The sequence below is a fragment of the Polypterus senegalus genome, chromosome 17 (assembly GCF_016835505.1).
Source record: "Polypterus senegalus isolate Bchr_013 chromosome 17, ASM1683550v1, whole genome shotgun sequence".
Lineage (NCBI taxonomy): Eukaryota > Metazoa > Chordata > Cladistia > Polypteriformes > Polypteridae > Polypterus > Polypterus senegalus.
The window spans coordinates 37,069,745-37,083,644 of NC_053170.1; the positions used below are offsets into that span (position 1 = coordinate 37,069,745).

At 37.8% G+C, this 13,900-nt stretch overlaps 1 protein-coding gene across 2 annotated transcripts in view; it reads right to left on the reverse strand.

Annotated features, from left to right (window-relative positions):
- Positions 1-13,900, reverse strand: part of wdtc1 (WD and tetratricopeptide repeats 1) — a 68,065-nt gene that overhangs the window by 41,237 nt on the left and 12,928 nt on the right. For both annotated transcript variants that reach the window (XM_039740789.1, XM_039740788.1), the window contains exons 3-4: positions 2,391-2,474; positions 731-777 (exon numbers count right to left, since the gene is read on the reverse strand). In XM_039740789.1, the coding sequence (XP_039596723.1) occupies positions 731-777; positions 2,391-2,474 (131 nt within the window). The remainder of the gene's footprint in view (positions 1-730; positions 778-2,390; positions 2,475-13,900) is intronic.

Below are 13,900 nucleotides of genomic sequence, written 5' to 3' on the forward strand. Positions count from 1 at the left end.
TAATGGACTAATGGCATGTCTAAAGCTGGTTCTGGCCTTGCTCTATATAGATAGAATGTTCACTGGTTACATGTACTTGGGCTTAATGAATCAAAATGGACAGATGAATCTCTGCAGAAGTTTTACAAATACATTATTGGAATTGCAGAGCTACAATAGATTTAATGTGAAGAGAGCTGTTGTTTAAAATAAATAAATAGTGGTTTGGCTCAATAAGACTCAGATACATGAACCGCACACATAACACATTCAAACGTGTCAGCAAAAGTATTACCTTGGCACATAGTGCATTCTTTTTTTTGCAGTTTGCGTTACTGAAGAGTCATTTAAGGCTGCACAGATTGTACATAAGATACTAGATTTATTGAAACAAATAACTAATGTGCAGTTTAAAATAATGGAGACAATTTTTAATGACATAATGCAAGATCTAAACACAAATTTTACGTTTTTACTACTCAATTTGCTTTTCAATTAAGAGTCAATAGCAGAATCTTTAAAAAAGAAAAAGGGCTATAGTAAACACTTCCAAAGTCAATTTTCTTTCAAACAACTATTTTTGATAAACATATTGTGTCAAGAACACTCCTCCTACAGGTTTATGATGCAGAATTTTGTTTTACTGTTAACCGAAAACAAGCTTGAGGACTCTTATGTACTTTTGCACTTATTATGACATGAAATGACAAGTTTCTATAAATTCTATAAAATAATTTCACTGATTACTTACTTTCCTTTTTCATTCCATTCAAGGCAGTTCACACATCCAGAATGTCCCTGAGATTAAAATAACATAAAATACAGTGAAGCATTTTAAAATTAATTTTCTTACTGATTTAATGTTTGGTTTCTTCATGGGAATTTAATAAAATTTAAACACACCGGTAGTTAAATCTCAAAGACAATAAATTATTATTAATTGGACAAACTGAGAATCATTTCACAGTACAAATCTATGGATTTTTATTATTCATGGTATGCAAACTCCTTGTATGGTGAAATCTAGAATGAAGACATGCCTGGAATAGAGTATCAGGTAGCAACTATTAAGAGCAGAAGCATCTACGATACAGCGGTAACAGTAACAAGGCCTTTCTGATAACTTTGATGCTAAATTCGCTCAAGGTACAAAGAATATGACTCTGGTCACTTTTTATAATGGCTCTTATGTACACTGCATCATAATGCTCAGAAGGCTGACATTTTTTATAGCAACTTCTGTGTGTGAAGGAAAACAAAGCACAAAGACTGGCTACTTCAGGCATTTTGTTGCATGATCATTACTATAACAGGGTATTTGTGTACATCCATTGATACAATATATGATAACATGATTGCTATTTGGAGCATTTCTCTGTGTTTTTCTGTGTTCTGTACTATAAAGCATGACAGAAAGACAATTACTTTACAGTAACTTTCTTTTGTGGATTACTGCACAGCATCACTGAAATACTGGCCTCCTGGCAGATTCTGATAAAAGCAAGTCTTTTACCAGGAATTGCTTGTGTGCATTAGTACAATGTGTGAAAGGAATACCACTGAATTTAAATGGTGGCTGTCTTGTGAAAGCATTCACACTTTTAAAAACAGACCAGCATACATAAAACACTTAAAATATCTTAATATAATGTATAATTATTAATAAATGTGTTATACAAATGCAAAAATTAATTTTTGTGGGGGAAAAAATCCACTAAACTTTGACAGTCACCTGGTCATTTTAAACAAGTTTCTCAGTCTTTCACAGTGGGCTTACTTAAATGTTCGCAATGACTGGCACTATTAAAATGCAGAAGTATCTTATAGGAACTTAACTATGGTGTAGACAAACATGGAAAGTAATTGAATCCTGTGATATTTAGTGGTCAATTACTAATGTATTACCAAATAAAACCAACGAATTGCTTAAATTAAAGCTACTGAAACCCCCAAATTTGGTCACCCCAGTTGGTAGCTCTCCGATAACCATCTGTTTCACTTGAATTTCTGCAGCAATTCATTGAGTGTCAACAAGCCATCTGCTTCATTAAGTCTCCCAAATTATTAAACTTCATGAATGTTGCTCAGATGTTAAAATACAGCATTTAGATTTACTCAAGCTACTTCATTATTTGTGAGAATAGAAGTAAACTTCGTCTTCAGATATGCTTGAATTTAATAAACTGATTTACCGTATTCAGGTTGGCTGCAAAACATGAAGTGAAACTCAAGCATCTCCCAATATACTCCACTCTCTTAAAAAGTGTACCCTTTAATTTTATTTTACTGTCATAATGGCATAACACTCGTTATTATTTCAATTGGTTGGGAAATACACAAAAAAATTAATTACACAGGCTAGTAAGTATTTTCATTCTGGGAAAAAAATCAGTTGAAATTTTATACATTACCTGCAATTCTGCCTCTAAACCCAAACGTTTAATGAATGGATCTGTCACATGGTAACGGCGTTGAAATCCCAAAACTCGACTATCCTGAAAGAATAAAATTTAAAATATAAAACCAAGATGATTATTTTGCCATCTTATTTTATTTACTGCACTTTAATCTTGAAAACAAACTGCTACAGAAATGAATGCTCTAAATTGATACAATACAGCAAGAAAAATCTTACGTAATCCAACTACTTATTGAACCCTCTTAGTCTAATTTTAGGATCAGTCTTCCAAAACATATTTGCACACTCCCATACAAAATAATTATATCTCCATCAAGATATTTTTGAAAGTTAACAATTTCTGCCTAACGGTCCTGAAGGGATAATGTGGAACAAGAAAAGACATGGCTGTAATATTTGTGGGTTGCCCTTTCTAAAGTTTTAGGCTCTTTCATAGTTAACTGGGTTAATTTCTATACCATGTGAGGTCTTCTGCATTATACTGTGTACTTCCAAAAAGTGTGATTTTAAGTAGTCAAAAAAAAAAAAAAAATAGATGGAAAGATGATTTCTTTGTTACCTGAGCATACAGTTAATTCAGAAAAATCGCATGAAATGCACAGAACTACTCCATAAAAATTATGAACATTCCTTATACACCTTTAGATTTTTAAACAGGTTTTGCAATTATATCACTTTTAGTAAACAATTTAAATGAACAGGTAATATTAGACATCAGCAAAAATGATTATTAACCACAAGCTGCTGAGTGTAACAGGGGACTGCCTACATGCTAAATTGTAATGTTTGTGTTTCAATAACCATAGCTAAAACAATATTTTCTTACCAATAGGTCCAGAGGACAACAAACAATCTTACTTTGATTGTAAGTTGAAGATTAAAATGAAGATCTAACTTCTCTCCGATCTTGGTATTTTGCACAGCAACCCACACCAGCACAGAACACTGCTTTTGAGTTCCTTGATTTAATAACAGTTTGGTGTCACTTCATCATGTTTAAATATCTCCCTTTTCCTATCACTTATGAACAAGGATTCTACTTTTGGTTGCTCCCTTACTAAAACATCCAAAACCATGCTAAATGATTCCTAAATAATGTACATTTTACTCACTACCGAATGTACTCATACATGCAATAGTATTCTTTTATAAAGCACAAGCTGGAATTCACGTTTCATGATATATAGCAAAAAATTAACACACTGCTGTACTTATTTTTTAATTGTTACAAGAGTTATAATTTAATGTGAGTACTTAAAATTACATATGAACGAACCACACATTTACACACATTCAAATACAGGAGTACAATTGTAGCAGCCCTTCCTCCCGGGCAACGCTGGGTATTAAAGCTAGTATTCAGAATAATCCAAAAAGTCCAAAATATACACAAATAATCAATTCTACAGTAATAACTACATAAGTGAGATCAACCATTAGGTGAAAAAATGTAAAAAAATAAATAGAAATAAACTAAATAAACTGCAGCATCTCTGTGGCAAACCATATAGGTATTATACATCCTACAATACTGTCTCTTCTCCTTACCTAGCTTCTCAATTCCTCACACTTACAACCCAGCTCTTGACTCCACAGTCCCTGAGACACTAAAAATAAGATGGCTTTAAACACCACTTTGATTTGCTTTCATTGAAACCTATACCCAATTTACTCTAAACACAGCAGGCTAGAACTTCTTCTAGCAAGCTGCTGGGTCCTTCTACTCCACAGTCTTTCACTCTTTTAAAAATTTAGATCTGCAGCTGGTTTTAGATTTGTCCTATTAGAGGCACATGATGGCCTTATGCAATCTGTTCTGGGAGAATAAACCAGCTTCTATTTCTTCCTAGTCATTCCTCTTTTATCTGAAAGTCTGGCTGGTCAGAAAACCCTATTAATGGTAGGATCATCTGCTGCAAGAAACACTGCATCCTAACAGTGTCTTTCTGTTAATACTCATTTTTATTCTGGACTTATCTGTGTATCTATTTATACATTCACCAACCACTTTAGTTGGTACACTTTGCTAGTACCCGATTTGACGCCCTTTTGTCTTCAAAAATTCCATAATTCTTTATGTCATAGATTCAACAAGGTGCTGGAAAGATTCCTCCGGAATTTGCTCTATATTGACATAATAGAAATCACACAGCTGCTACAGATCTGTTGGCTGAACATTCATGATAAGAATCTCCCGTACCACCACATTCCAAATGTGCTCTATTGGATTGAAACCTGGCGAATGTGGAGGCCATTTGAGTTCAGTGAACTCACGGTCATGTTCAAGAAACCAGTTTCAGATAATTTGAGCTTTGTGACATGGTGTATTATCCTGCTGGATGCAGCCATTAAAAGATGGGTACACTGCATTCATAAGGGGATGGACATGGTCAACAACAATATTCAGGTAGGCTGTGGTATGTTGGTACTAAGGGGCACAAAGCGTGCCAAGAATATATCCCCCACACCATTACACCATTACCAGCCTGAACCGTTGATACAAGGCAGGATGAATCCATGCTTTTATGTTGTTGACACCAAATTCTGACTGTCGCTCACTGGATATTTTCTCTTTTTTGAACCATTCTCTGAAAACCCTAGATATGTTTGTGCATGAAAATCCCAGTAGATCAAAAGTTTCTGAAATACTCAGACCAGCCCTCCTAGAACCAATAACCATGCCATGTTCAAAGTCACTTAAATCGCCTATTTTCCCTATTCTGATATTCGGTTTGAAATTCATAAGGTTGTCTTGACAATGTCTACAGGCCTAAATGCACTGAGTTGCTGCCAAGTAATTTGGCTAATTAGATATTTGCATTAACAAGCAGTTGAACACATGTACCTAACAAAGTGGCAGGTGCGTGTACAACAGTAGAAACACCCCTCAACTTTTTCAACATTTTGCTATGCTATGGCCTTGTTCTAAAATCAAGGAACATTAAACAACCTAGAACAACAATGCAAAAATGGGATTTTAGAAATTTTTGAACATTTATGTAAAACTAGCAAAATACCCGCGCTTTGCAGCGGAGAAGTAGTGTGTTAAAGAAGTAATGAAAAAGAAAAGGAAACATCTTGAAACTAACGTAAAATGATCGTCAATGTAATTGTTTTGTCACAGTTATGAGTGTTGCTGTCATATATTATATATATATATATATATATATATATATACACACACACACACACACAAGGGATATCCAGAAAAAAGGGTTACAACAGCTGTTAAAAATCGAAAAATAAATATATTTCAAGCAAATTTACAGGGTATGTTCCAAAATATGTGTTTATTTCTCAACATAATCACCGTCAACTTCGATGCATTTCTTCAGCCTGTGCACCAGCTTTTTTATGCCCTGATCGAATACGCTCCGCTCCACCTCCGAAAGCCACTTCTCCACTGTCTCCTTCACCTCCTCATCGTTGGAAAAACGTTTCCCACCCAAGAATTCTTTCAGTTTGGTGAAAAGGTGAAAATCTGAGGGCGCAAGGTCCGGGGAATAGGGTGGGTGGGTAACAATATCCCATCCAAAGGACACAAGCAGGTCCTGAGTCACACGAGCGGTATGGAGTCTGGCGTTTTCGTGAAGGAGGGACACACCACGAGTCAGCATTCCCCTCCTTTTGTCTTAAATTTTTTTTTAAATTTTTTTAGGGTCTCACAATATGTTTCAGCATTGATGGTGGTCCCTTTGGCCATGAAATCCACCAACAAAACCCCTTTTCTGTCCCAAAAGACAGATGCCATAATCTTCCACTCTGAAAACTGAACTTTGAATTTTTTGGCTGATGGGGAATGGGTATGGCGCCATTGTTGGGACTGCCTTTTGGACTCATGAGTATAGTGACATACACAAGTTTTGTCTCCAGTCACAATAGAGTCAAGGAACGCCTCACCCTCGATTTCATAATGCTGAAGAAATTCACGTGCAGCCAAAACGCGATTTTGGCGATGTTCTAGAGTTAACATTTTTGGCACCCACTTTGCACTCAGCTTCCTGTAATCAAGTTTTTCTGAGACAATTTCACCCATGAGACTTCATGAGATGTGTGGGAACATTTCATGAAGGGTGTCAATCGTCACACGCGATCACGGCAAATTTTTTCATCAACTTGCTGCAGAAGCTCTTCTGAAACGAGAGACGGCCTCCCACTCCTTCCTTCGTCATGAGTGTCAGTGCAACCTTCTTTGAACGACCTAACCCACTTGTAAACATGCTGACGTGACATTACCTCAGGTCCATAGGTTTCCACAAGCTGACGATGGATCTCGGCCGCGGATTCGCGACGCAAAGTGAGGAACTTGATGACCGAACGAATCTCGCATCGGCGGTAGGTGGAACAAACGGCCTCAACAGAGGTTGACGAACTCGCTTGCTGTGATGACATTTCACAACTGACTGACGCGGTCTCAGGCTTATTTTGACCGTTAGCACCCCCCTACACGCAGGTATGCCAACCTTCGAAAAAAAAAATTCCCTGCACCCTCCAGGGCACTTGTAACCTTTTTTTCTGGATATCTCTCGTATATATATACTGTATATATATATACACATACATACATACACACACACATTATATATATATACAGTATATATCTTTCTCTCTATATATATATATACACATACATACATACTGTACATACATACACACACATTATATATCTATCTATCTATCGCAAAATACCCGAGCTTTGCAGCGGCAAAGTACTGCCTTAAAAGTTTTATTAAGAAGAAAATTAAACCTTTTTAAACTGAGGTAATATATACCAATAATCATGTGTTAAGGATCACTTTGTATACCACATTGTCAGTTCGGCCCTCCGGTTGTAATATGACCAAGCTGTGCGCTGAGCTTACTCTTGAGCATGCAACGTACAGTTGGCCATGTGAACAGTAATCTTATTTCAAATCTCACAGCTTGGATTGCTGCTGTCATAATCGGTTTGAGTTTCATGGTTTGTTTCAATTACGACAGTATTTGTAGGACTTGTGTTGAAATGACATTCGGCATCTGTCAAGCATTGTAAGTATACAACCAGTTTCATCGATAACTTCACATCCAGTTTTTGAGAGTTTAAACATTCATAAACATCAAAGTGTCCACTGAGGCATTGGCGGTTGTCCAAAGGTGTAAAATATTTGGCCATTTCGGTACACTTGAAAGCGACAACCGAACAATTCAGCGGCAGCCATCAACTCACATGCAAATGCATAGGTGAAGGGCTTAAGCATTTCACTCTTATAGTGCTCCTGTGTAGTATAATTATCTCCTGTACCGTCATTAGTCCACACCTTGAACCTGTCCCAGTCATTCAATACATAAGACACAATGTTTCTCCAGATATCAAGAGTGAGCCTGATATGGTCGTGCAATATGTAACAAAGAGAATGGAAAAGATAGGTGCCATCTCCGGGCATGGAAACCACTCGGTAAGTGACAGTTCTTTCATCGATGGTGATCACCTCGATAGACATGGTAATGGGGGTTGGAATGATAAAGGAAATGGGTACCTGAGAAATGTAAAGTAAGTCTAAAATACCTACACAATAACTATAATCGTAATAAATGAACAATAAAACAGCGGAGAAGCCGTGGATTAAATAAAAAGGCTGCAGTTATCAGCAGGGAGATGTGAATCCCGTGGCGAAGTAAGGAAGGGAATGTAGAGACTGGAGCGACGGAGGGCCTTATATAGGCAGGCAGCCAACAATGTGGGAGGTGTCGGGATGGGGGACCCAATGCTGCCTCACACGGTGACTGAGCTGCAGGCTATGGACTTATATATGTACATAAGTAGGATTCAGTTAGCGTTGAGAACCCGCGTACCAAATTTCTTGAAGATGGGCCCATAAGTAACAAAGACTGCTGAAAAGTTCAATATGGCGGCCGACAGTGGCATCATACCACCGAAATAAGTACCAAATTTCAGCCTTCTACCTGCACGGGAATTTGGAGAATTAGTGACGTTGGAAAGTTCAATATGGCGGCTGACAGTGGCGTCATACCACTGAAATAAGTATGTACATTGGTTTCGGTTAGCACAGGGAAGTCGCCTACCAAATTTCGTGAAGATGGAGCCATAAATAAGAAAGTTCAACATGGCGGACGTTGTTGACCGTTATGACCATTACGCATAGAATTTCGAAATGAAACCTGCTTAACTTTTGTAAGTAAGCTGTAAGGAATGACCCTTCCAAATTTCAGCCTTCTACCGACACGGGAAGTTGGAGAATTAGTGAAGTTGGAAAGTTCAATATTGTGGCTGACAGTGGCGTCATACCACTGAAATAAGTATGTACATTGGTTTCAGTTAGTGCAGGGAAGCCGCCTACCAAATTTCGTGAAGATGGGGCCATGAATAAGAAAGTTCAACATGGCGGACGTTGTTGACCGTTATAACCGTTATGCGTAGAATTTTCGAAATGAAACCTGCTTAACTTTTATAAGTAAGCTGTAAGGAATGGTGGTCGACAGTGGTGTCATACCACCGAAATAAGTACGTACATCGGTTCTGGTTAGCGCAGAGAAGCCACCTACCAAATTTCGTGAAGATGGGGCCGTAAATAAGAAAGTTCAACATGGCGGACGTTGTTGACCGTTATGACCGTTAGGTCTAGAATTTCGAAATGAAACCTGCTAAACTTCTGTAAGTAAGCTGTAAGGAATGAGCCTGCCAAATTTCAGCCTTCTACCTACACGGGAAGTTGGAGATTTAGTGACGATGGAAAGTTCAATATGGCGGCCGACAGTGGTGTAATACCAACAAAATAATTACGTACATCGGTTTCCGTTAAAAGTTTAATATGGCGGCCGACAGTGGCATCATACCACCCAAATAAGTACCAAATTTCAGCCTTCTACCTACACGGGAAGTTGGAGAATTAGTGACGTTGGAAAGTTCAATATGGCGGCCGACAGTGGTGTCATACCGTCGAAATAAGTACGTACATTGGTTTCGGTTAGTGCAGGGAAGCCGCCTACCAAATTTCGAGAAGATGGGGCCGTAAATAAGAAAGTTGAACATGGCAGACGCTGTTGACCGTTATCGACTGTTATGACCGTTACATGTAGAATTTCGAAATGAAACCTGCTTAACTTTTGTAAGTAAGCTGTAAGGAATAAGCCTGCCAAATTTCAGCTTTCTACCTACATGGGAAGTTGGAGAATTAGTGATGAGTCAGTGAGTGAGTGAGTGAGTGAGTGAGTGAGTGAGTGAGTGAGTGAGTGAGTGAGTGAGGGCTTTGCCTTTTATTAGTATAGATAAAAAAAATCTGAAAGAGCACATTGACAGAAGCTTTCAGGTACTTTGCTATGAAACTTGAAAACTGGCTCTGGTGCATTCTGTTCTACTGATCATCACTGAGATGTTTCTACACCTTGTTTGGTCTTTGATCTATACTAATAAAAGGCAAAGCCCTCACTCACTCACTCACTCACTCACTAACTCATCACTAATTCTCCAACTTCCCGTGTGGGTGGAAGGCTGAAATTTGGCAGGTTCATTCCTTACAGCTTCCTTACAAAAGTTGGGCAGGCTTTATATCGAAATTCTACGCGTAATGGTCATAACTGGAAGCAGTTTTTCTCCATTTACTGTAATGGAGATGAGCTTCAACGCCGTGGGGGTGGAGTTTCGTGTGACATCATCACGCCTCACACGTAATCACGCAGTACATAGAAAACCAGGAAAACCTCAAAAAGCGCTGAAGAAAACATGCATTATATAATTGAGAAGGCAGCGAAACAATAAGAAGCGAGCGAGTGACATATACAACCATATTCATGAGTTCTGCTAGGAAACAAAGCACGATGTAAACCTTCACTTTAAATTAAGTTCATAGACAGGCTGCCGCTGGCGTTTGTAATTTAGTGCCTGCCCATATAAGGCCGTCCGTCAGCGGCAATCCAATAGCAAACTGCCACGGGTAAATATTCACGGGTGAAGGACTGTGCTTATGGAGAGGAAGATGAGATGGTCAGGGTGGTGTTTGACACAAACTCAGCGAAACTGCGAGAGAAAGTTTTAAGTGCCAGGACTAAGGTAACATTAAATACAGCCATGGACATAGCACGAGATGGCACCAGCACAGCTGGGAACCTTCGATGCATGTACACGAGTGGCTCACGTGAACTGGCGCAGTGCACAGATAAAAGCAACAGTTCCAAAGCGCTGAACAAAACCGAATTACACAATTGAAAAGGCAGCAAAAATATGAGGCGTCTCATACATACAAGCATATTCATAAATCCAACTACTGCGGAAACAAAGCACACGTTGGAAAAAGTCAATGTCCGCTAAAGGAAGACAGTGTAAAAAACCCGTGCATGCAGTGTGTCAGGTCTCAGATAAAGAAGAAGGCGAGCTGTTTATTGATGCAGTAAGAAGCGAATCGATGAATGAAACCTGTCATCTTTACAGCGATTGACAAACACGGAATGTAACTTGAACACAACACATCCTACAAATACGAACCTGATTGAAAGAAATAATGATAATCAAATCCTTGATGACAGCAACACTCAGTAACACTCACAAAACAAATACTGTATATTGACAGTCATGTTCCTTATTTTTAAAATGTTCCCTTTTCTTTTCTAGCTTTTTAACACACTACTTCTCGCTGCGATGCTGGTATATATATATGTGTATATATATATGTATATATATATATATATATATATATATATATATATATATATATATATATATACCCGATCTACATACTCGAATAATGGATACTTTATTAGCCATCAATGATTGTTTTGGTAAAGCCATACTCAGTGTATTCATTAGATGAGCGGTAAAAAGTAAGGCGAGGGAGGATGACTTATTGAGGCATGCAGGCTGTAGTCTTGGCGTCAACTCTATCTGAATTGCGCGATCACATTTGAAAAATATATCTTTTCAAGTTCTATTTAGTCCATATGTGTCAAACTCAAGGGGCGGGCCACATCCGCCCGGCGTGTAATTATATCCGCCCGAGATCATTTTATATACTGTATTATTGTTATTAAAGCCGGGTATATGAAGCGCTGGTAACACAATAAACTACAGATCCCATAATGCAGCGCTTCAGCTGCCTTGCCGAACACTTACGCGTTAATCAAGTCTACCTTATGATGCTGCAAGTTATTGCGAAGCTAGCTCACACGATGCTGAAGAGAAAAGTTGATTCTGAAAATAGAGCCTTTAAAACCGATGGGAGGCTGAGTATATGTTTACTGAACCCGTGTGTCTCAATTTAATCTAAGAATTTAATCGGCACTATAAACAAAACATCAGGGTAACCTGAAAGACCTGAATGCAATGCAGAAGATACAGAAAGCAGAAGAATTAAATAAGAATCTGACACTTCAGCGGAAGTTTTACCCGTGCACAATCACAAAGTGATTTCAAGTGAAGCTGCTTTTATGGGAGACACAACCACTTGCCCCACTTTCCCTGTTGCCAAGTAATGTTAAACCAAGTCGTCACTTACGGTGTTCCCAAATCGCACTTTGCTGATAAACTGGCGCACTGAGTTTGCACGGCGCTTTGGTGACTTTGAAGAACAAAAAGTCCGTCTACATGCGGCTCGAACCTTGTGCATGTTTGGTAGCACATATCTGTGTGAGAAGCTCTTCTCAGTGATAAAGACTAACAAAACAGCACACAGGAGTCGCCTCACTGATGAGCACCTGCAATCCATCCTGAGAATCTCCACAACACAGAACCTCACAGCAAACAGAAACGAACTTGTTGCCAAAAAAAGATGCCAGGCGTCCAGCTCTAAAATGACATATGAGCAAAGACAACTGAATGATTTGATTTGTTATTGCTGAAAGGAACACATTTTATTTATATTTCCAGGTTTTGTTATGCAGCATGTTCATATTTGAATTTGTATAATTTTGACAGGATATATTTTTATGGAGAGCAAAATCTTTTGGGATATTTAAAATCTAAGTTTATTTTTATATAAAATTACATAAGAGTAAAGAAATTTGAATGTTTGTTCTTTTAATGTTTACTTTATTTCTAACTTGTATAATTTAGACAGGATATATTTTTATGGAGAGCAAAATATTATAAGTTGTTTAAGGTTTGAGTTGATTTATTCAGGAATAATATTCCTGTCTGTTTTACCATTCCTACCAAAGATATTTCTGTCGACTAAATAAAAATTCCTTCTATTTAAAATTTAAATAGAACTTGAACAAATACGATAGTTCATAATATCCACGCAGACTTGCACGTAAGAGCGGGTGTCATCCGTTTTAACAAACAGCGTATTGCACTGATCCGAAATAGCTGTGTGTGTATATATGTAGATATGTATGTATATGTATATATATGTTTATATATGTGTGTGTGTATGTATATATATATATATATATGTATATGTGTGTATATATGTGTGTGTATGTATGTATGTATGTATATGTATGTGTATATGTATAGATATGTATATATATGTTTGTGTGTGTGTGTAAATATATATATTCAAACATTCAAATTTCTTTACTCTTATGTAATTTTATATAAAAAATAAACTTAGATTTTAAATATCCCAAAAGATTTTGCTCTCCATAAAAATATATCCTGTCAAAATTATACAAATTCAAATATGAACATGCTGCATAACAAAACCTGGAAATATAAATAAAATGTGTTCCTTTCAGCAATAACAAATCAAATCATTCAGTTGTCTGGCATCTTTTTTTGGCAACAGGTTCGTTTATGTTTGGTGTGAGGTTCTGTGTTGTGGAGATTCTCAGGATGGATTGCAGGTGCTCATCAGTGAGGCGACTCCTGTGTGCTGTTTTGTTAGTCTTTATCACTGAGAAGAGCTTCTCACACAGATATGTGCTACCAAACATGCACAAGGTTCGAGCATGTAGACGGACTTTTTTTGTTCTTCAAAGTCACCAAAGCGCCGTGCAAACTCAGTGCGCTCAGTTTATCAGCAAAGTGCGTATTTGGGAACACCGTAGTGACGACTTGGTTTAACATTACTTGGCAACAGGGAAAGTGGGGCAAGGTGCACTGGTGCATTTGTGTCTCCCATAAAAGCAGCTTCACTTGAAATCACTTTGTGATTGTGCACGGGTAAAAACGTCCGCTGAAGTGTCAGATTCTTATTTAATTATTCTGCTTTCTGTATCTTCTGCATTGCATTCAGGTCTTTCAGGTTACCCTGATGTTTTGTCTCATAGTGCCGTCTTAGATTAAATTCTGTAATTACAGCCACATTAGCTCCACAAATGAGACACACGGGTTCAGTAAACATATACTCAGCCTCCCATCGGTTTTTAAAGGCTCTATTTTCAGAATCAACTTTTCTCTTCAGCATCGTGTGAGCTAGCTTCGCAATAACTTGCAGCATCATAAGCTAGACTTGATTAATGCGGTAAGTGTTACGGCAAGGCAGCTGAAGCGCTGCATTATGGGATCTGTAGTTTATTGTGTTACCAGCGCTTCATATACCGGGCCATTAATAACAATAATACAGTATA